Here is a 24,610-nt window from a genome sequence, read left to right as displayed (position 1 = left end):
ATGTCATTGTAATGTTAAGGTTTCCCTTCTTTGGAACCGAGGGGCCTTTACAGCTCCGTCAATCAGAAGAAAAAAACCTACTCTCAACAGCTGCCCTCTCTTTCTTTCTCACTGCCAAAGAACAAGGAGACAGACAAGGCAAAGTTGTTAAGAGATGTTTCTATCTGATGTGTGGATGCTTGGAGCATTTGTGTAGCCAGAGGGAAACACAGTCAGACTTTTGGAGTTTGGTGTTCCCGTGAAAAAGAGAGCGACTTTGACAAGTCTAGACTGGACTCCAGTCGTGTCTAAGTTCACAGAAAGAAGGAATGTAAGTGCTGGTTTTTAGCAGATTTTCCCTTTAAGCCATAATGGCATGAATAGGCCTATGCAGTCATGATTGGGTTGGGTTGGTGTGTGTGTGTGTGGGCGTTTGTGTGTGTGTGTGTGTGTGTGTGTGTGTGTGTAGACACCAGGTCTGATTCATCAAGTTTCAGAAAGAAACGAAGAAGCCCTGTGTGTCACAATAGCTCTGACTCTGTTTCCTCCCCGCTCGCTCGCTCGCTCTCTCTCTCTCTCTCTCTCTCTCTCTCTCTCTCTCTCTCTCTCTCTCTCCCCCTCTCTTCCTCTCCCTGGACTGCCTTTCGTCTCTCTTCCTCCTTCACTGGAGTGAAGGAGCGTTGATTGATGGAATCATCATAGCTATTAGCAAAAGAAGGAGCCGTCTGTTCTTTCATTCATTCGTCCATCGCTGACCCGCCATTGAATCGTCTCGTCTCTGGTGAGGTTCGCTGCTGCGCAAAGGTTATTGAACAGGGTTTGCTCATTTTGTGAACTCTAAAAAGTTGGGACTTTCTAGCTCAATGGATCAGTAGCAGTGTTGGTGCTTGGATGTCCTCTGTGGCTGCCTATGCTGTACTGTCAGTGAGAGTGTCTGCCAAACTGAGTGTCGCTTCATTACTCAAATTTATGCGAGTTAATGACCCCTCTGGGTGTTTCTGTGGAAATTCTCTCTGGTCTCTCTGATGAAACTCTTTCAACACCCTGTTAGATAAACTTGAAATTGCATTGTCATCAAGCTTTAAACCAGGCTGTTTCTCTCAGTTCCTGAAAAGGAGACGTCTTGGGGATGTGTAGTTTTGCATGTTTTGGCTGAATAATGACAAATAATCTGCGTATTTTACATGTTTCAAATCAGAAGGTTTCAGATGGATTTCTTTCTTTCCAGGCTTTTAGTTTATTCGATTGCCCCTTTTGTTACCTTGGCAACAACATCTTTATAAAAAAAAAAAAAAAAATGGTAGAATTAGCAAATGTTTACACTTATTTACATGCTACAAATAACTATATCCATTTTATCCAACACAAGAAATCATTTTGGAAACAGGTTCAGGAACACCATGAAACCTAACATACCTGTACTGCAGATGCCAGAAGGGAGTTCTGGTGCATTCAAGGATGCTCCGAAATCTGAGAAGAGTCAGATTTGGCAACAAGAAATGCAAGAACTTTTTTTTTTGTTTCCATGTTCATCTTTGCTCATTGTAAGGCTGCAGCTAACGATTATTTTCATTACCAGTTACCAAAGAGTCACCCATCACTGTTTTCTAAAACCCAAGGTGACAGCATCTGGTTCCTTCCTTTGTCTAAAACCCAAATACAGTTTGTTAGCTAAGCTAAAATAAGCTATGTGTTTCAGCTCTGGCTAACTGAATGGCTTCTGGGTCTGATATTCTAATAATAATAATCTTGGTAGCAGTCAACAACATTACAACATGATGAGAGCACTAATCATTCACCGGGTTTCAGGTGACAGCGAAGGTATTGGTACTAAGGTAAAATGATACCAGTGGCTGATACCAATGGAAAATGGTTTGGTGTAATGTAATGTTAGGGCAGTTTGTAGTCAGTAGACTGCTGGTACCAACATGTGAATGTTGTTAAGTTTGTTGCTAGTGGACAATGTTGTGGAGCGATGGTAGAGGAGTGATCTAATGCTGCCATTATTTTGAGTTCAGCTTCAGCTGATGCTGAAGCATCTACAGAAAGTAGGTTTGCTCCAGTTCGGATTCATAAACTGAACAAACTTGTCATAAATCATATCTTGCGACTTGATGAATGGCAACCGTTCATGTTGAGGTACGTGTTGCTGAGATTTTGCATTATAGGTGACCATGATAATGTCATAGCAGACGAAGAGTTAAAAGAGTAAAAAGTAGAATGTCACACTGTAGAGCTCAGACAAAAACTTTAAAGTAAAAAAAAATAATAATAAAAAAAATAGTTATGTGAAGAGTCTTATCAGGGGATTGGAAACAACTGGAAAATATTAATCATACAGCTAATGACGATGCGTCATCAGAGCAGAGCTGTGACACAAATAAAGAGGGGATGGTGTGAAGTGAGATGTTAAAAACATCTTTGTAAAGCAAAGCAGTCCGTGACTAATATGAGAGGTGGTCATGGGGACGTGACAGTCATGGAGATGTTGGATGAGAGAATGATATAGCCTACAGCAGGGGATGTTGCATGTCGGTTCAACAGAGGACAGACAGTGACGGGCACAAAGTCCCTGAGTCGTCAAAGTGAGAGAATATTTCCTGCTGAGACGTAGAAGTTGCTGAATTATGGTTATAGAAATCATCCAGTCCTGTTTGTAGTTCCCTGTGTCTTTGCCCGGTTGAGGACTGTCAGTGTGTGACTTGTCTGACACGTTGGCATCACTCGTGAATTTGGAGCCAAAACTCATACCTGCCATTGTACTTATATTTAAAGGGTCAGTCCGCCCCAGTGATTAAAAAAAATTACCACCTTTAGTGGTATCCAGTCATGGAGATCTGTATTTGTCTCTGAGATTTGTGTCTCTGCATCTACTGCAACAAAGGTGAATAGAATTTCTTTTGTGGTGATCAAAGCCTTGAAAAAAAGCTTTCTGAAGAGCTCACCTCCAACAAGTCTGTCCTGAAACCTTTCTGTGAACAGAGACACTGTCGTCACATTAAGTGTTTTTTTTTTTTTTGAGTTAGTTGGATGTCAACATCCTCTTGAAATGGGCGCGTTGCAGCTTGTATATAGTTGTAGTGGTGTGTGTGGGTGGTTGTGATGTGATTGTAAGTCAATGTGTCAGTAGTTCTGATTGTGCGGGCATGATAGTGTGTTAGTGTAGTATAACTTTGAACACATCTCTAAGTAGTTGTAGCTTGATTGTGTTTATTTAGCCTCTCTCTGTGTGTGTGTGTGTGTATGTATGTATGTATGTGTGTGTTAAGACAACCTTGTCCATATAAGGAGAGGAGAGGAGATGAATTTAGGAGCTGATATGGTTTGTCGGTGCAGCCCTCTGGTGAAAAACCTTGAATCTGTCACCACAGCGCTGTTAGGCTGGATTTATAGACCCACTTACTCTGTGTGTGTGTGTGTGTGTGACTGTTGTAAAGTAAGAGGGAGTTTTAGTGTGAAAGCGAGGGAATGTGTGTGACATTTTCTAAGAAAGAGTAAATGAAGAGAGACAGATCAAGAGCAGGAGGAGTGGAGTGAAGCAAACTGTATGAAGCTTGTGTGTGTGTGTGTGTGTGTGTGTGTGTGTGTGTGTGTGTGTGTGTGTGTGTGTGTGTGTGTGTGTGTGTGTGTGTGTGTGCGCAGCTTTAGCGGTGTTCAACATGTCAGGGCAGGAGTTTGGAAGAGCTCCTCTGCTCCATAAAACATTTCCTCTTTTCTCCTGAGCTGGATCTGGGGTCTGACTCACTGAAATCCACCTGTACCACTGATCTGGGAGGCAACCAGAAAATAAACTACACTGATTTTATCCAGCCTTTACAACAGCCAAGTTCACACTAACTACAGCCGGGGAATTTAAGATTTAAATCATTTTACACCCAGTTATCTAGTGCTGAGAATAAGATTTTGTATCAGTAATGGTGAAATTAAGAGGCCTGATGAGAGAACTAAGCAGTGTAAAGAAGACTGAGTTCATGTGGATGTGTTTTGTTATGGGCTATAAAGTGAAACAGTTCAGATCAGTTGAATGTAGAAAATTAATCGGCAACATGTTGATAATTACTTCATCTTTAGAGTTTATTCAAACAAAAATGCCAAATATTCTCTGGTTCCAGCATCTCAAATGTGAATTTTAGGTTTTTTATCATTTCACATTAAAAATCTTTGGGCTGTTTGGACTGTCATACACTTAACAATCTGGCAGTTGGTTAATAATTAAAATCTTTGTGTTTTGCAGCTTTAGTTGAAATGTTTTCTGTTTTATGGTTCTTGTTTTGCAGCTCATTTCTGCCCAACCTCAAGGCTCTTAATTCAGGAGTTGGAGTCAAACTCAAAGTCTTCTTTTGTCAGGATGAGACAGACTCAGCTGAGGGCTTTTTCAAGTGTTTACGTCACTGTGGTCGCACCCACAATTTAAAATCACTGCCATAACACAAGAGAACATGACAGAAAGTTAGTGAGAAACAAACCACCCACTTTTGAGGAAATAATGCCTGAAGGTGTAAGGAAGTACACTGCTGCTTGTTTAAATTCCTTAGTTGCAGACACATGGTGTTGCATAAGTCAAATTTGTGGGAAATGTGTGAATAAAAAAAAAAAAACTAGATTCACCACTGGAGGCTGAGGAAAAGATCTTTATCCATGATTGCGTGAAGTAGGGATGATGATTTGATCAGCAGGTTTGGGACTGGGATTAGGGAATCCAGATCCTGGTGTTGTTAGGGAGTTCTCACCAAAATAAGGTGCTTTTCCCCAAGGAGGGTCCCAGGATTTTTAGCATGGACGTACTCGTGTGTTTCTTCTGTGTAGTTCTGATAGTTGTTTTCATGTTTAAATAGCAATTTGCAATTCAGCTGGGAGACTAAATATATTTAGCATTAAGTGAACGAGTCAGACCGTAAAATTTCTGAAGAGAAATTCTGGGAATCCAGAGAAAATAGTGAATTTTTTCCAGGAAAATCAGGGGAAAAAATTCCACCTTAACTGCAGCTTTTTATTTGATCATGTAGAATTCTAACAATAAATCAGATATAGTAAAGTATAGATATCTTTTATATTCTTAAAGGAGCTTTTTTTGTTAGTTTAGCTATCGCTACATAGCCCCAGTGTTAGCATTAGCATTGCAAGGTCATCAACAAACTTTATTCCTTTTCTTGCTAACAACTGTCCTCAGCAGTGGAAACCAAAGTTAACTCTTGTCTCCTATCATGTCCTTTCTTCTGTTGACATTAGCATGCTAACCAGCTAGCCCTGGCCTGACACAGCTATGACTGCAGCGCTTGTCAAAAAAAAAACAATCCCCACCACATGCTCCTGACTGTATAACAGCAGAGAAAACTTGCAAATAGTCCCTTTAAGGGTAGAGGGTCATAGTCTGAAGTTAAATTCAATCTTAACAATAATGATACTAGTAAAGAAAATGAAGACAATGTATTTACCTCTGTAAAATTAGACAGTCACTCGACACAGACGAGTGAACCTTCAGGAAGTGTTGATTCTATCTTTAAAGACCTGAAAATTAACATGTCGACATTTTAAATATTAAGCTCTAGTGCTAGGAGTGGGTCTCCATTGACGTTTGTCCTTTTAGCATCTTACCAACTCCCATTCATTTCTTCAAACAGCTTGAAATGTGGTGAGGATCCTCTCCCACCCTCTGTCCTGTGTCCTCTGTGACACTCACTGCAGAGTGAACTCTGGACTCTTTCCAGTATTCAGCAAAAAAATATGCAACAGTTAACAAAACCTTTTTTTTAGGCGTCTATAATGTCAAATATTAAACCTCAAACACACACATATAGCTGTGCACAGAGAAGCAACAGCTGTGTACAGAAGCAGTGGTTGCTGCGCTCGTTGTCTGCAGGTGGCACATGTATCAGATCTGCAGCGCTTTTGCTTTGCACGTTGGCACATCTACATCACACAGGTCAAACTGCTGCTACTGCTGCCTCTCTGTTCATCACTTTTTTTTCTGACCCCAGAGGAAGGTTCAGGAGGTCACCAGAGTCTGAATCATCCTCTCGGCGCAATTAGCCCCAAGGCCAATTTCATGATAGAACTCCTTAAAAAATATCTTGCTCTGGATTAAGAATTGGAAGAACTGACAACTAGCAGATAATTACCATCCTCAGTCTGCTCTGGTAAATCGCAGCCAGGCAAAAGTTTCATAACCTCCTGACTGTTAAAACGTCCTGACTTCAGACTCTTAAATCTCCTGACTCTTAATTTTCTGTCGCCCTCTTCTTGCTGAACTTTCACTTCAGTTCAGTTTAACTAAAACACACAAAGTACAAACACGTTTTTTAAAAAATGGATAGAAATATAGAACTAGTTTTTCTCGCATACGCCGCCTCTCTCTATCATTTCATCTCTCTGTCTCTTGATCTGTCATTGTGACCCTCACCTCTGTCTCACACACACACACACACACACACACACACACACACACAGGGAGGGCTGTTGGTGATCAGGTGGTGAGATTATGAAGCAGTAATCTCTCAGATTAATACTTCAAGTGAGCGCTTAATTACTTAAACCCTGCTGGCAGGCGCAGCTGCGTGTGTGTGTGTTGGTAGATGTACTGTACATGCAGCACATAAAAGCCCTGGCGGTGTCTCTCTCTGAATTTAAATTTCACCTTGCTTTATTGGCATGGTATGTGAGTCCATCTGTGCTGCCAAAACATGCAGAGCTGCTGAAAACACCAGTGCAGTACGAAGACAGTGATCACACTGAGGTTATAAAAAACTAACCAATAGATTTTGATTGGATTATAGTGTGATCACAACTTCATTTATGTGCCCTTAAATATATTGTATGAATTTGGTAATTTCATTAATACATTCATCTTAACAAGAGTATGCATGAGATAACTCTCAGTTTGCTTATTTGTCAATGTTTACTCTCCAGTCCGTTATGGACAGAACAGAATATGGACAGAAACCCAAACAAATTTCCACAGTGATTGATTAAAGCAAGGAAACACTAATACCCCTTTAACACCAAAAATAATTGGTATTAGCCATTTTCTTTGTGATGGAGCCTCCGTGTGAGATGCTTCGGTCTGTGTTTTTGAAACTTATTTCAGGGCTGTGCGCACTCTTCCATCCCTGAGCGCAGTGTAACTGGTTTTACAGCAGGACAGGCGACAGGTGTGTTTACAGTGTTTGCTCTGAAAGGTGTCAGAGCACGGAAGAGGAGTAAAAATTAGCATGTTCACCTGGTTGTTGTGTTAACATCAATGCCAATTGGAGCTGGAGTAATACCCGCGTCTACTACAGAGTCATTTGACCTGGGTGTGAATGCCGACTGTACCTTTTCCCATTGTCCACAAATGCCAGATGTTAGCGGGTCTTAGCGGGTTTATCGTTACAGAAAGACCTGTAAATAGACACTACATCACAAAGCTTCCAGGAAGACCCAGAGAATGTGCCAAGTGCTGCTCATGGTGGGAATTGTTGGGTCTCCATAATCAGTATTATATATATTATTCTAGACCTGACCTATATTTGAAAAGTGTCTTGAGATAACTTCAATTGTGATTTGGTGCTATATAAATAAAAATGTACTTGACCTGTCTAAAAGAACTGTCAGGGTTGGGTTGTGCCAGAAAATAACTAGTTTGTACGATGTGTTGTTCGACAATGTGGCAAATCAAAATAGTTTATAGCTGTTTTGAATGAAAACTGCAAACTGTCCATTGTAGAGACACACGATATCACTGAAATATGGGGGTGTTTGGGCAAGTTCAAAATCTAGTTCCTTTTTCACCTCTGCACTCCCGGCCAATCACGCTGTGAAGTGAGTGCAACTATCTTTAGGAAAGTTGGTGAAATGGTTGGACACAGTATGAGTGTGTGTAGTATTCTGGCATCTAAGAGGTTTCCAGTTTTAATTTCTCCATAGAACAATGACACTAAGGAAATTCAATAAGAAACTGACTGCTTGTTCTTCTCTTTAGTGGTAGATGGCCTGTGCCCTTAAGCAAGGCATTTACACTCCTAACTGGTTCATTTGAAGTGGTAGGGTGTTGCTCATTAAACCTCCCCAAGATAAATAAAGATAAAAAAAATATTTACAGAGATGAAGTCTAGATGATAAGGAAGTGATCTACCTAGTGTGTGTGTGTGTGTGTGTGTGTGAGAGAGAGAGTAATTTCTAAGTCTTTCTAATGTCATCTAGTTTAATCAGATTAACACTCCAACTCAAATCCTGTTAAACACACACACACACACACACACACACACAGAAAAACACGTGGCATAAAAGAGGAAGTGAGACATTTGCTGAAAAGGAAGTGTACACTTAAGTGTCTTTCTTTCTTTCTTTTTTCTCTCTCTCTCTCTCTCTCTCTCTCTCTCTCTCACTCACACACACACACACACACACACACACACACACACACACATACACATGCAAAGGCAGAAATCTGATAACTGTGTGTTATAAAAGATAGTGCGGGTGATAAAAGAGAGGAAGGGAGTGTTCCTCTGTCTTTGCTCTGACAGGCTAGGTAAACGGTGACATCAGTGCTGTGTGTGTGTGTGTATGTGTATGTGTGTGTGTGTAATTTGTGTGTGTTTAGCAGTGAGTACACTCACACACACTGTACACCTGTCAGCATCTCCACCGTTGGCTGCTTTGCTCAAACACACATTAACAGAGGACGATATAAGTTCAAATTGAAGTTGGTCGTCTTCCCTTGAGCGTTACGGTCACATACAGACCTGAAGCCCTCACTTCCTCTTTCTTAATTAACCTTTGATCAACCAGCGTCTGTTTGTTTTATTGTTTTAGCTCATATTTTGGGTATTTTACACAGTTTTATTTTGTTTTTACTTTAAATTTAGAGTTTTAGTGCATATTCATAATAATAATCCTGCTGAAAACCATGGAAACCACTTTGTAACCTTGTTTTGTCAAGAGCTGTATGAAGGTGATTATATAACATCACCCTCCATGGGTGTAATATGAGCCTTGTTTCCAATTTTCCTAGTGGCCAGCTGTGGTACTGCAAGCCAGACACACGTTTTTGCCATAGACAGCCATTATAAGAGAAACATCTGTGAAACCGTTGGCAGCACAACTGGTAAAAACTGGGCAGTTAAAAAGTTTGTGAAACTTTCAAGAAAGTCTTTCCTGAAAATGTATTTTTGTGCACATGACATTTTCCAGACTACATCTTAGGAAATGCTAATGCTAATGCTAATTAAATGTGTGTTCCAGCTCAGCGACAGAGAGACTGCTTGGTGTTGTGTTGTTAGTAAAGTTAAAAGAAGATGCATTATGCTGGGGGTGTCTCTGAGGGCGGGGTCTGTACATTTGGGTCCCAAAATTACAGAAGTCTTGACGGCTCATTTTATGGCACAGTTTCTGATTTCACAGCATCACTGACCATTCTGTCCCATTGACCTGCAGTCTGGTGGGATCACACACACACACACACACACATACAGGTCAGCGGCTGGCAGATACACAGACAGAGTCGACAGCTGGAGGCTGATGTTAGCTGAGCTGCTGTTTGAGCATTTTAGAGAAATTTAAAAATAACAAATGCATCCAATGTAATGATGATAGAATCAGCATGGAATTGTGTGTGTGTGTGTGTGTGTGTGTGTGTGTGTGTGTGTGTGTGTGTGTGTACATGGTGCTCATACATGAGTTACTGTGTGTGACAATAGACTGTGTGTATATTTGCCCCTATGGCCGTGTTTCACTCTGTCTGGCCCCATGACTTGTATCTGAGCTCTGAGTCGTGTCACATATTTTTCGCCCTGTTACAACATCGTTGAGGAAACGTCGAATGTGTACAAATATGGTTCTATTTTAATTGTTTTTAAAAAAACAAATGTTGACCCTAGGAATCTGCAGCAACATCTGCAAATCCAACGATCCAGGGATTCAGGTTTCTTTGTCTAGAACCCAAAGGAGAGGAACCTGTGTGTGTGTGTGTGTGTGTGTGTGTGTGTGTGTGTGTGTGTGTGTGTGTGATTATCTTTGTGTGTGTTTGTGCGATCACAGCTCAATCACATGATGCATCACATTGGCCGGTCTGTCTCCATACCCGCTCTCTTTCACTTCCTCTATTCTACATGGTCTCTCTCTCCCTCTCTCTCTCTTTTCTTCCATACCTTGTATAAAGTTGGTAGACAGGGTTTGGAATTTGTTCGTTTTTCCCTTCCTCTTTACTCCATAACGTCCTTGTCGTCCGTCTCTGTCTCTATTTATTCTCTCTCTTTTTCTCACTGCCTGTCACATCATAATTTAACCTCCCTCTCTTGTTTTTTTTTTCCATCACTATCTCTCCCCCTCTCTCTCTATTTGTGAAGAAAACTAGAATGTGTTCAGGCCGGAATCATTTGTGTATAAAGTGAGTTCATGTAAACAGTTTTGTGCTCCGTCTCTTCAGGAAACCTCCGAGCAGAGGCGCTTCTCACTGTGGCTTCAGGTCACTGAGATTTGCTGCTTCATCTCACTGACAGATCTTTTTTTTTTTTCTTCTCTACTCTGCACTTCTCCTCCTCCTCCCACCTCAACACACACAGTTAAGAGATTATTATTAGCATGTGTGACACACAGAGACACGGAGTGTAAAGAACGGTCTGGCAGGACTGAAGCTAACGCTGCCACAGTCTACACGTTATAATCCAGTGATTCAGATCTTGCTGAGGATATTGATCATTTGACTTTAAATGTGTCTTTTACTGTGAAGTTATAATCACCCCCCCTCTATAAAGACAACACTGAGACACACACACACACACACACACACACACACTTGTACTTCTATCTTTGTGAGGACTCTCATTGACATAATGCATTCCCCAGCCCCTTACCCTAACCTTAACCATCACAACTGAGTGCCTAACCCTAACCCTGACCCTGACCTTAACCTAAACCTGATTCTAACCATAACTCTAAAACCAAGTCTTAACCCTCAACATGTGATTTGAAGGTGTCTCAAAATGTGAGGACCGGCCAAAATGTCCTCACTCTGTTAGTAAAATACTTTTTTTGGTCCTTACTATGTAGCAAGTACAAGTGTACACACACACACACACACACACACACACACACACACACACACACACATACATACACACACGCACACACAGATTGCCATATTAACTGTGCTATCTCAGTGTGATTACTGTAAGCAAACATGATCACGTGAAGACAATTTTTAGCCTCAGTCTAACACCAGTGGTGTTGTTCCAGCTCAGGTTTCTCCATATTCGCACACTTTTCTCTTTGAACATGTCAAAAGTTCTTTCTTAATGCTGTTAAGTTAAAAATCTGAAAAGTTTTCCCCTCGTGTTTTTGTTTTCTCTTGTCTCTTGTCGGGCTCATAAAATTGTACTAATGTCTTAAAATGAATTGAGGATTGCCTGAGTGGTGCTAAAAGATGTTACACCTTCAGTCATTTAGAAGTTTCTGAGGTATCTGGACTCCAGTACTTGAGAAATACTTGTATTTTACTTTTCTTGTATTGTATTTCCTGCTTTATTTTACTCCAGTACATTTCAGAGAAGATTACCATGTTCTTGATTCCACTACATTATAATTTTACATCTACAGTTCTGGTTCAAATGATCTTACATAAAAATACAGATGACAATAAAAATACAAAAACTAAAAATAGATAAACAATTTCCACTCTAAACTTCTCAGACAGTTTCACGTTTCACCTGTTCATGACCTAAAGAGGTGAAATTATTCAACATTTCACAAAACTATGAGAGAAAAGTGCAAAAAGTGAACAGGAATTTGTTTAACAGAACGTTGTTTTTTCATCTTTCCGACTACATTATGATTTCACGACCCCCCAGATTTATCTTGTGACCTCTTGGAAGGGGCTTGACCCACACTGTGGGAACTACTGAACTAGTTATAACTATATAAGGTAGTTCAAACTACAGTGGCTCCACCTCAGTCAGCTGTGACAGTAAAACAACACAATAATGTGTTTGAATGTAGGACTTTAACTTGTAATGCAGTATTTTTACATTGTGGTCTTGGTGCTTTTACTTCCGCTGCTGTAACAGTTTGTAAGAGATCACAGTCTCTTTCTCTCTCTCTCTCTGTGCAGTACACAGGTCCGATCCCGGCCGAGCGAGGGGGCGAGCTGGCCATGGGGGGAGGTCGCAGCGAGACCTCGGCACTGAGCGGGACTGGAGGGGGGCGGGGCGTGACCACTACCCAGAATTCCCAACGGCCCAATGCCTGCTGCTTCTGCTGGTGCTGCTGTTGCAGCTGCTCATGGTAGGACACACACACACACACACACACACACACACACTGTCTTTACAGAGACAAATACACACAAACCAAGCCTTGCACATGTGCACCTCTAATGTAAGCGAGCACACACTGGCTCTCTGACAGCACTGTCAACACAGCTGAAAAAGACACAACACAATGCTACCTTCTCATTGTTGTAATGTAATTGACGATGCAACTTGTTTAAAATTTATCAAGCAACAACAATTGAACAAAGGACCTAATAAAGTTATGTTTTAGTTTCTGTTTAAAGGTCCCATATAGTCTAAAGGTAGATGTCCATGTGTTTGTGATTATAAAGCAGGTCTAGGTTCTATATTAACACTGTGAAAGTATCAAAGCCTCAGTCCACAGAGAAATGCACACAGCCTGTATTCAGAAACTGAGCCTTAAAACCATCTGTCAGGACTTCTGCAACTTTGTGATGTCACAACAAAACAGTCACCGCTCTCAGCCGTGCCCCAAGCCCCGCCCACCTGGACCCAACATCCAGCCTTGCAGATTTTGGTTTCTCTGAGTGTTTACCTGAAATCTACTATATTTTTATTTGATCACTCAGCCAATCAGAAGAGAGCCTCAGAGCCTCTCTTCTGATTTGCTCACTGACTTCTTGTTGATAGAGCTCCAGAGAGGAGCCTGAGAGAGGAGATGTAAAACTACACTGAGATGGTTTTATATATATTTATTTATATATCTTCTTATGATATCAACACCTCAAATAAAACACTGGAAAAGTCTCAAATATGGGACCTTTAAGGCAGATTAATGTCTCTGAATGAGGTTTTAGTTGTTCAGCTGTAGAAGACTCTACTGAAAGAAAGAATCTTTTCTTTTGTAACATTTCACCCATTCAGTATCAGACCATGTCAGGGACTCATTATAAACCCAAAGTAGTCTTGTTTAAATGCTTCTCTCACTTTGTTACATAGAGCAACAAGGGAAGATCTGTCGTGAATCATTACTGAACAGAGGCCAACAGCTGTGATGTCGTCATGTTTATATTCTTTAATTCCCTCCCGAATATTTCCTCTGTCATCATAGGGAGCAGAACGTTTACAGCCTCAGCTGCGTTTTCTGTATCACAGAATGGTTAATGTTACTGTCAGCGGCGGTGTAATGTTACCCAGAAGGAGTAACATTAAAGGCTTTCATTCAGTGGCCTGATCTTGTCTTCTCTCGCAACAATCTCTACCAGCATCAGAAACATGTAGGAGGAAGCACAAGCAGCTCGCGCTGACCAGTCACGCTTCTTGTGGTCTTCACTTGGCTGTTCTCTCACCTGCTGTAGCTTTAACACATATATATATATTCACGTTTCACCTGTTCATGACCTTAAGAGGTGAAATTATTCAACATTTCACAAAACTATGAGAGAAAAGTGCAAAAAGTGAACAGGAATTTGTTTAACAGAACGTTGTTTTTTCATCTTTCCGACTACATTATGATTTCACGACCCCACAATATATATATATATATATATATATATATATATATATATATATATATATATATATATATATCTCGTTCATATGCTTCAGAACAGTGTTAACAGAGCTCACCCTTTAGTTTATATGATAGTTTATTGATATGTATTAAGAGCATAAATGGACCTAAAGTAAAGAACTTCACAGCCATTTCTTTTGTAATCCCAGTTTATACACACACAGGAATACACAGGACAGAGCTGCTCATAATCACACACACTGAGCCAGGGGCTATACAGTGATTAGGTCTCTTTAGTTCCCACAGGGGAACTAATTATTTATAGCGCTCTCTGTCTTTCTGTGTTACACACACACACACACACACACACACACACACACACACACACACACACACACACACACACACACACACACACACACACAGAGAAGGTGTAGACACCTGTAGCTTTACTGTCCTGTTAACATAACTGTGGTTAGTGTTGTCATTAAATGGGGTAGTGACATTGTTGTGTGCGATTGTGCATGTGTTTATAGCTCTGAGTAATTACTCTTGTGTCAGCGGTGGTGTGTGTGTGTGTGTGTGTGTGTGTGTGTGTGTGTGTGTGTGTGTGTGTGTGTGTGTGTGTGTGTGTGTGTGTGTGTGTGTGTGTGTGTGTGTTTCCTGTCTGAAAGCCGTTTTATCATGTCAGTCTCACCGTCAGGAATGAAGAGGAGCGACGGAGGCAGAGGAGGAGGAAGAGAATATCACAGGACACCAAGATGGAAACCATACCAAACTGTGAAGCTTGGTGAGTCTGCAGAGCTAACACATAAATCCCACGTAAATCCGGCCCAGACTTGGGCCACATGCTTGTTTTCTTTTGGCCCAGGATACGTTCAGTTCCATGGCCCAAATCTGGCCCATACACAGCAGGACTGTCAGCTGCTACTTCCACATCCGGACCCATTGTGGCACACACACAAAAAATCTTGCAGCTGTCAGACGATACTACAGGACAACAGCTGGAATCTGCCCAGATGTGGAAATATATGAGCCGGATTTGGGCTGGGGATGTAGGCATATGTTAGGCCAGAGGTTTAAATGTGCTCTCTGGCTGGTTTGACCCTCTGCAGAGAAGTCTGTGTTTCAGTCTAGTCTCTTTGTGAGCAGGGGATCTTGAAAATGTGTAAACTAATTTTAATCTAATTTGGTTTAGGGTTAGTTAGGATTGTTGAATGGTTAAAGTGGAAATGAGATTAGAATAGATTACCATGTAATTGTTTGTTTTGCTAACATTAAGTATCTTATATTTAGCATCCAGTAAATTAAAATATATGTGATATTCAGTATTTCTCTTATAGACAATGTGTTCATCTGTTATATTCCCTGCTTCTCCACCCTGTCTGTGGCACACAGCACATTGGTTCCTACTGAAAATGTAAATCTTAAAAAACAGGTCACAAATATATAGTTTTATTTAAAAAAAAAAAAAAAAAAAAGAAAAAAAAAAAAAAAGGCTGGGTAATTTCTTATAACAGATGGGCACTGTAGTTTTTAGCAGGTGTTACTGAAACAGGAGTAGGTTATGTATTTGGGACTGTTTTCATTTGTTTCTCAGATGAGTATTCAGCAGCATGAAGGTTTGGGTCAAACTACATTTGCTGTGTTCATGACTATATACAAACATGTTGTCCAGTGCAACAGTGTGGCTCATTGACAATGGAGCTCTATGTTGCAGAGACAATGCTGTTATTAGGATCAACTCATTGTTGGTTTCGGTCTTTTATGGGATTTCTCAACAATAAGTAAAATACAGAACATCATCAGACTTACCTTTTATAAATGAATACCAGTACCATGGTTCCAATTTTAACATTCAGCATGTTAATGTTGCTACTGTTTGCATGTATATGTCAGCAAATTTGACATCTTGGTGGTGGTAGATCAGCACAGTCATTAGGATTCATCATCTGAGGACCATGAATGTCTGTACAGAACCTCATGGGAGGTTCCAGACCAACCTCTCCATGCTTGGGACCTAACTGGTTTAAATTAAACATGGAGACGTACAGGTGTATCAGTGTACCAGAAAGTGTTACTTGATGTAGTTGTGGTGTGTAAGTAAGACAAAAACAGTGTCCAAAGCATTACTTCAATCAAAAATGAAACAAACTCGGATGCGATTTTTTATTTCTCATGAGTTAGTTTCAAGTCATTCAACGTGTACACGAACAAATCGAGATCCATCTTTCCACTCTTCCCTCCTCAGCACCAAACCCTCAGCGGAAGAGATCCGGCTCTGGTCCCAGTCCTTCGACAAGCTGATGAGGAACCCGGCGGGCCGGAATGTTTTCCGGGAGTTCCTGCGGACGGAGTACAGCGAGGAGAACATGCTGTTCTGGTTGGCCTGCGAAGACCTCAAACAGGAAATCAACAAGAGCGCCATCGAGGAGAAAGCGCGCTCCATCTACGAGGACTACATTTCCATATTGTCGCCAAAAGAGGTAGGTTACACCATGTGACAGAAAGTTATCCGGTTGAAACCCTCCTGACATAATTATTATTATCTATTGTGAGATCTGCTGCTGTAATCATTTTATGTGACTTCTTCTTTTTTTTTTTTTTTGATAATATTGTCCCTGTTCAGATTTTTTGTTTTATAGATTTAATTGGATTGTATGATAAAGGGCTGTTTATATATTTGGACAGCACTACAACATGTAGTGAGAATTATTATACCTCTTAGTATCCCACAATGCATTGTGAAAAGTAGTGCACAACTGATGGTAACCATGCTGACACCAAGACAAACTGACACCAGTCGTGTCCGAAAGTGTTTTTTCCCAGTGAGCTCACTCTGTAGTCCTCTGCACAGAACTCATTCACTACACCCTACTAGTGTGTAGGGAGAAGTGAATGAGTCGATGAGAGTGAGATTAGATTCTGGTGGTCAAGGTTATGGCGTCCTCGCATTCTCGTGAACGAGATATATCTGGAACACCCAGATGGAATCTCATTACATGTGGAGCAAACATTCACCTATACTGGTTAGAACAGATTAGAATTTGGCAGTCAAAGGTCAAAGGTCACGGTCACTGTGATCCCACAAAACATGACTTTGGCCTTGTGAACGCAACCTCTCAGGACCGTCTCGGGGGAATCCCATCAAATTGGGCACAAACGTCCACTTGGACTGAAACATGAGCTGATCAGAATTTGGTGGTATAAAGGTCAAAGGTCACAGTCACCACACAACACAGGTTAATTTACAGTAACTGGAGTGGTTGGTGAAGGCATAAAACCAAGAGGCGGTAATTCAACTTTCTGCTGAGAAATGAGGGACGCATTGTCTGCTTAACTGCTATTTTTAACTCTGTGTGTGTGTGTGTGTGTGTGTGTGTGTGTGTGTGTGTGTGTGTGTGTGTGTGTGTGTGTGTGTGTGTGTGTGTGTAGTTGCTTTATTTAGTGCTGGAGGCTTGTCAGGCTCCATCACTAGTGTGTGTGTTGGCATGTTTAGACACTGGTGTGTTTACAGTTGTCTGCAGGTGTGTGTGTGTGTGCGTGTGTGCGCGTGCGTGCATGTGTGCGCACATGCGCGTATAACATGTTTAAGGGAAGCTATAAATTGCTGCTCTCATCACCGTCTAGCAGTAGAGGCTTTTTATAGACACAGACACACTAAAATACAGAGATATCCAGGCGTGTGAGTTTGGCAGAGGAGATTCATGCCTGACTGTCTGGTTGCATGTCTGACCTTGGTACGATGCCTATCTCTCATTCTGTGTGTGTGTGTGTGTGTGTGTTTCCTAAATGAGAGCAGAGGGAAAACATAAGAGAAAGCTTGTCATTCTATAAATATCTGCTGATGCTGTGGTTGTGGGGCCACTCGGTGTGTGTGTGTGTGTGTGTGTGTGTGTGTGTGTGTGTGTGTGTGTGTGTGTGTCCAGAGCTGGTAACTGTGTGTAGCCATGCCTCTATGGAAGTTTTGTTACTGACAAAACTAAGCCTGTGAATCCAGATCTAAGGGCACAAAGACAGAGTTATAGGTGCAGCACACGTTTTAATTACAGAATCCAGATGTGCTTCTGTTTTAAACCAGCTCTCACAGATGTTCTCACGTTCTGAGGACTCTTTTGTCTAAGGTACGGAAAGTGAAACGATCAGTCAGTGGACAGAAAATTAATCAGCAACTATTTAATCATTTCTATTTTTCTCCTCAACAAAAAATCATACCATGAAAACCCTGCACTTTGTCCTTTTAATGCTTCGTCTTCTGTCTTCACGTTCCCTCCAGGTGAGTCTGGATGCCCGGGTTCGAGAGGTGATCAACAGGAAGATGCAGGACCCAACGCCTCACACGTTTGAAGACGCTCAGCTGCAGATCTACACGCTGATGCACAGGGACTCCTACCCACGATTCCTCTCCTCCAACATCTACAAGTCGCTCGTTCACGGCGGCTCACGTACCTCCTCTGAATCCTAGTCCCACACCGCCTCCCCCTCATCCTCTTCTCCTGGTCCTGCACTTACAGGATCGATGCCAGACCATTTCATCGCTTCTCTCGCACACTCCTCCAGGTCCAGAACTTTCCAAAAAATGATCAGACTCCTCCTCAGTTCACTTCTCCTTTTCTCAGAATCCCAAATCTCTCCAATTACTGCCAAGACTTTCTTCTCTTTTTCGTTTCTCTTTCCCCTCATATCCTAAACTTTCAGTACTGTTGCGAACACCTCCTCTCGTCTCCTTTCTCCTCCTCTAATCTCTTCTCTCCAGTTGACTCCTCTTTTCTGTACTCCATCTCTTCTCTCTTCCTTCAACTTAAATCTTCTTTTCACTCTCCAGTTTAGTGTCATGGCCTTCAAAAACAAGAAAACAAAAAAGGATTTTTTTTAAATATTATAAAAGTGTTATTAAAAGTATATTAAATTAAATGTTTAACATTTAAAAACCCAAAAGTATTGAATATAAAATATCTGTCCTGCAAGTTTTGTGAAAAGAGGAAGAAAAAGCAGTTGAATTAAATTAAAAAACAATGTTGGGACATGGGTTCAAGTTTTTGTAATTCGGACAGTATTTTGAAATCTAAAATTTTCTATTATATACCCATAAAAACTTATCTCCACAGTTTGATTTGATGAGAAAAAAACACCAGTGAAACCATAGTAAAATCATGAAATTTATATGCAATGCAATGCTGCATTTTTAAAAGGCAGATTTTATTATTTTACAGTTGAATAAAGGCAGTGATGCTGTAATGACAGATAGTGGATATTAAGATAAAACAATTTTGATCAGTTTGAAAAAAAAAGGTCGTACCTGAATGTCCAATTACTTTTTTTTTTTTTATTTGCTTTTTTTAGAGCTTTTAATTGCTTCTCACAGTCATCCTCCACAGATGCTGTTTGCACAGTTTAAAAGGTTTGAGCAAACTCCATCTGCTGAGGAAGACTGCTGGATGTGGGTGAAAGCTAAAGCTAACAGGTGGACTTTCTTTTATTTTTTTTTAATGTTTAACAATGTAACAAGGTCCACTTACTGACTTATCCAAAGCTGTCAACCACATCTCACAGCGTTCCTCAGTGGCTGTTATTATCTTTTTTTTTTTTTTTTTTTTTATTTTGTCAATGAGATGTAACTGAGGTATTTACAGAGTTGAGAATAAATCTGTCATGTCTCTACTGGCCATGCAGTTCAGTTTGATTTTCAGTTTTCAACTCGTCCTTAAGATTCATAAACCTCCTCTGATCTCGGTCCTCAAATCAGTTTTTCTCTTCTCCGTAATTCTGACGTCACTGCTTCTATTCATCCTTCCCTCCAGTGTTTTTCTATCTTTAGAGTCTCTTCTCCTCCCTCACCTTCCTCCTGTTTACTAACTTCTTCCTGTTTTTCGCCTCGACAACGACACCTGAATGGAGAAGGAAGTGAATCTGGGATGTGAAAGTATTTCTTTGGGATATCATCTACTGTTACGTGGAGATGTACGTATTACTTTGGGAGATTTTAATGCATTTCAAAGGGGAGAAATATTCTTCTGTGCCATGGATTCTTAGTGGATTTTTACCAGTTTGCCCCTCCCCTCCAGTCACCTTTAAGAGCCAATTAAAGGTGGACGTCACTGATCTCCACCCACCTCCTTGCCTTGTTTTCCATCCTTTGGTTGCCTCGACTTCAGGACCAGCGGAAGGCAAAATAAAGAGATTGATTGTGGCTCATTCCTTTTCTTTCTTTTTCTCTCTTTCAACTGGAAAACACAGGGTGCTCCCGCTACATGGACAAAAAACTTTTTCTTCTTTTTGTTGTTTATTTCTCCCGCCTCATTTGCTGGATGAATCATTTCACTCCTGTGATAAACAAACGGACGAATGGATGGATGTCACTTCCTTCCAACTACTGATTTACAAACAGACAAGACGTCTATTTTTTAAAAGAAAACTATGTGGAACATTTCAATTATGTTGATTTTGTTTTTGTTTTTTTTTTGGTTTCTCCTATTCTCTCCCGTTCCTGGATGTTTTGCAAGAAGAGGAGAATTCCTCTGAGGCTGTACTGATCCCCACCCGAAGCAACACCACAGACACTGCAATAAAACACTGGAGTTCAGAAAAACTACACACATGTATAATACAAGCACATGCACACATTTACAGAATTTGTGTTACTATACTTCCGGGCAACTTTCAATAACCTATTAGTGCAATTCCTTCCCATCAAAACCCATTAATCATTTGCAAGATTTGTCGACCAAATTAGCAAAACAAAAAGTAAAAGTTAATCTGTCCTGTGAAACATTTGTCAGTAATAAAGCGATAATTCACTCTGCACCACGCAGTTGTAAAAATGAATGCACTCTGCTGATGTTATTAGACCCCACACAGTGCTTTTCAAACCACAGTGGACACTTATTTAAAATATAGAAATTGTTTATTTATTTATTTATTTGCACCATATTGCAATATACCCTTGAAATGTAAACTTTATGGTATATCTTGTACTCTTCTTCTTTAATTTTAGATCCATTAGTCTGTTTTTTGAGATTTGAAATTGTAACAGCACTAAAACAGTTGGTCGATAAATTGATTAGTTGATCGACAGTGTCTCAAATGTTTGGGATTTGGACTCATAAGCAAAACAATCTGAAGATGTCACTTTGGGCTCTCTAATCTTGTAATCTTTTTTTTTATTCTATAGACTGAAAAATCAAAAAATAAAAATAGATTTTACTTGCAGCCATATATCAGTCAACTTTTTTTTTTTTTTACTTCAGGCATCAGCTCTCAACTTAAAGCTGCACCAGGCAAAAATTTGATTGTAAAACTTCTGATGCCTCATCTACTCAAAACACAAACAGAGAAGAAAGAGCCCTGAGGCATTTTTTCCGTATGGAGACGGGGATGAAAATTTGACTCAAACTATGATACATTTTCTTTAGAAAATAAAATGTATCAAGTTTCCTTTATTTTCCTCCAGCTACAAATAGAATGAAATTTATGCTGTGTTCATTTGGATGTTCATGTTTCACACTTGAAAACACTGTTCAGACCATTTTGTAGTTGGAAATGAAAAAATGAATTTTATAAATATGGAAAAAAAAATTCAATGAAATCTCCAATATTTGTTAATAAGTGTTGTAAACTTAAAAGTCTAAGTTGTCCTAATAAGTATAGTAATACACACACACACACACACACACACACACACACACACACACACACACACACACACACACACACACACACCAGGGTGGCCTACCTGGGCACTGCTGCTGCTGACCTCTGCCTTTGTGACCTCTCACCTTTGACCTCACCACTGTCCGTCACCCTCTCGGGACGCCTGCTCCTGATTGGCAGCAGGAGGCCGCAGGGCTGATCTGTGGTTGGTCGATTCAGGAAGGGGAGTGGGAGGAAATCCCAGGTGCAAAAAAATATATAGATATATTAATGAGAAACATCTAATAAAAAATATATAGAGAAATAAAAAGAAGATACCTATTATGTGAGCTGGGATGCTTACACCCAGGGCTTCATGGGAAATGTAGTTTGAGGAAAACAAATGTTTGTAGTTTTCTGCAGAAGCAGAGACAACAGATTTAAAAAGAAAACAAACAAAAAAAAGAGATGCCTAGGTCTTAACCAGACTGGTCACTCAGAATGCATTTATCTTAGTATTGTTAATGTTATTTATTTTATATTTTGTTAAAACTGTGATTTTAATTGTACATACATAAACGGAAACCCTTGAACATCCAAAGAGGAGCAGCTTCGTTTGTTTGGTGTTTGTGTCCAAGTGATTTTTCTTTAATCTGAAGTTCGTTACAGCAGCTCGAGTCCATTTGGTTTTTTTTAAGAGCGGCTCGACAGGGAATCAAACCCTCACTCTTGCCTTTCCCTACCCTGCATTTGATATTATACAGGTTTTAGAAGATTGGGTCTCATTTTTATTTCCCCACCGATAACAGATTTTTCAGACTGATATCAAAATTTTTAAGAAAAATCTGATGACGACATATCGGAAGATAAAGTTTTCTAAAAATGTTTTAACATAGATGTGGAATATAAACAATATTGACATGGAGCTTAGGCTTTTTTGTGAAGATAAACTTTTTGATGGGAAAACAAACCTAGTTTCTGCTATTTCTTGTCACTTATCGGCCGACATAAATTATACTAATATAAGCTGATGGCTCTACTTATTTCCTATAATAAGGATAACATACCAAAGGATTGCATTACTAAACAGACATCCAACAGGGCAAGAAACATGAGCAGTCAGATAATAAATGAGGAAACAAACATGAATAGTAAAATGTTTACTGTTGTAAACATCAATCACAGTTTATAAAACCACTTCCTGGTTTGACTTTGACCTCCCATCCTTAGCGCAATTGTGTACACACAGTCTTCATCCTGTGCAGCGATGAAGTATTAGCAACGTTTCATGTGCACTCACTTTTAGTTTTACCTTCAAATAAATTGGTTCGGATCATCCAGCTAAAACTTCTGGCTTCTTTCCATTTTATCTGACGCTTGTGTTTCTAGACTCAACCGAATCGTGGCCCAGAATTGGACACAATAGTCCTTTAAGGAAGCAGGCGGTTGTTGGGGGTGGAGCAGGAAGAGGTTTCTCTTACCTTGATTGTGTGTGCTGGAGGTTTGAGGTTAACCCCATCTGCAGCTCCTCACACTGTAACCGCTGTGTCACTAGGGGAACATAAACAGTGGTCAGAGCATTAGTCAGACAAAGATCACACACTCAAAATGTACACACATCTCCCACTGGCAAAGCAAAACTTAACACAGATATATCAGGTTAACAAACCGGCAAATAACTTCATGGGAAATCACCAGTGACTCACCGCTGCCTCGAGGTTAGAAAACGGTGTCAAATCTTCAGGCAGATCCTTAAAGAGCATAAAATGACAGACCTCAAACTGATCAGTTGTCATTTACGTATTTTGCTCTTTATAGTCATTGTTAACTAGCAGGCATTCCTATTGCAGTGATGAGAATATGATCCCTCACAGGCTTCCCATCCATTTTCTCTCGCATCTTATTACCACCTGGTTTGATTTTCAGATTTTATTTATGTATTTTTCTCAGTATTGCTCCTTTATCAACAATCTTATGTCGACACTATGTCTAAATTTAGGGTTTAGTGGTCTCCTCAGACAAAGTCCCAGTGCTGATAGAAAGGTTGGGAAGCAGTGACCTCAAACATGGAACTGCTGTTTGAGTTGATGGTTTGAAACTGAAAGTGAACATGAACTGAGAAGAAGCAGACAGAGCTATTGCAGTTGACTTTCAGTGTTGATACTCCCAACAGTCAGTTCCTCAAGGAAACCAACACACACACACACTCTCTCACACACACACACACACACACACACACACACACAACCTGTGAAACTGTGTTTTTGTAGTTTGTGTGTCTGTGTGTCTGGTCTTTTTCCACAGTTGACTGTAACATGATCTGTTTGTGTTTGGGATTAATTCTCCAAGTGACACAGACTCACACATACCTACATACATGCAGTACACACACACACACACGCACGATCTCATACTTACTCATACCTCCATATTCACACTCAAACACACACTCCCACACTCAGTGACAATTCTTTCCTCTCCATCCATGTTTATTTTTTTATATATATATATATATTTTTTTTTCACAGCATTCTCCCATTAAAAACAATTTATACCCCCCCCCCCCCAATATCAGCTGCTGTAGTGTTTGAACTTTTTTTAAAGGTCCCGTATTGTATAAAGGTAGCTGTCTATGTCTTTTTTTGATTATAAAGCAGGTCTAGGTTCTATATTAATACTGTGAAAGTATCAAAGCCTCAGTCCACAGAGGAATGCACTAAGCCAACGAGCCGTCAGGACTGCCATAACTTTGTGATGTCACAATAATGCAGTCACTTTTCTCAGTCATGCCCCAAGTCCAGCCCAGAGGGAAGCTTGAGAGAGGAAATGTAAAACTACATTGAGATGGTTTTTAAAACCACAGATATTTCTTTTCATGGATACTAAAAAAAAAAAAAAAAAAACACAGAGCAAGTGTTAAATATGGGACCTTTAAGTTTAACTAGCAACAGTGACTACTTTTGCTAGCCTCCTGTTCTCTAGTTTCATATTTTTTGACAATTGTTTTTATCAGTTATGCCAACAATGTTCACCAAATTACTGAAATCACCAATATATTGATGATATTGCTACTACAGTGCAAAGCCTGATAATTAACTTGATAAGTTCGATGTTAATATGAGTGATAGACATGAAAGTAAGATGAAAGTCCTATTAAACCAGAATTTATCTTTAATTTTTGGAAGGTTTAATTTACCATCAGTTATGGCATCCTTCAGATATGATTTCTCACCCTAACCATATATGTTGGATGCCAAATTTGGGCAAAAATCAAAGACGACCC

At 40.1% G+C, this 24,610-nt stretch overlaps 1 protein-coding gene across 5 annotated transcripts in view; it reads left to right on the top strand.

Annotated features, from left to right (window-relative positions):
* Positions 1-21,928, top strand: part of rgs19 (regulator of G protein signaling 19) — a 33,206-nt gene extending 11,278 nt beyond the window's left edge. For 2 of the 5 annotated variants that reach the window (XM_071477488.1, XM_071477486.1), the window contains 4 exons: positions 12,065-12,237; positions 14,402-14,488; positions 15,950-16,184; positions 17,975-21,928. In XM_071477488.1, the coding sequence (XP_071333589.1) occupies positions 12,065-12,237; positions 14,402-14,488; positions 15,950-16,184; positions 17,975-18,163 (684 nt within the window). In that variant the 3' untranslated portion in view covers positions 18,164-21,928. Of the gene's footprint in view, positions 1-545; positions 761-12,064; positions 12,238-14,389; positions 14,489-15,949; positions 16,185-17,974 lie in introns of those variants that run through there. The other 3 variants (XM_071477485.1, XM_071477487.1, XM_071477490.1) reach the window with 2 other exon arrangements.
* Positions 21,929-24,610: the final 2,682 nt, after the last annotated feature.

Source organism: Trachinotus anak, unplaced genomic scaffold (assembly GCF_046630095.1).
Source record: "Trachinotus anak isolate AG129_WGS33_773 ecotype Australia unplaced genomic scaffold, CSIRO_AGI_Tana_v1 ptg000004l, whole genome shotgun sequence".
NCBI lineage: Eukaryota > Metazoa > Chordata > Actinopteri > Carangiformes > Carangidae > Trachinotus > Trachinotus anak.
This window is presented reverse-complemented; position numbering and strand designations above follow the sequence as displayed.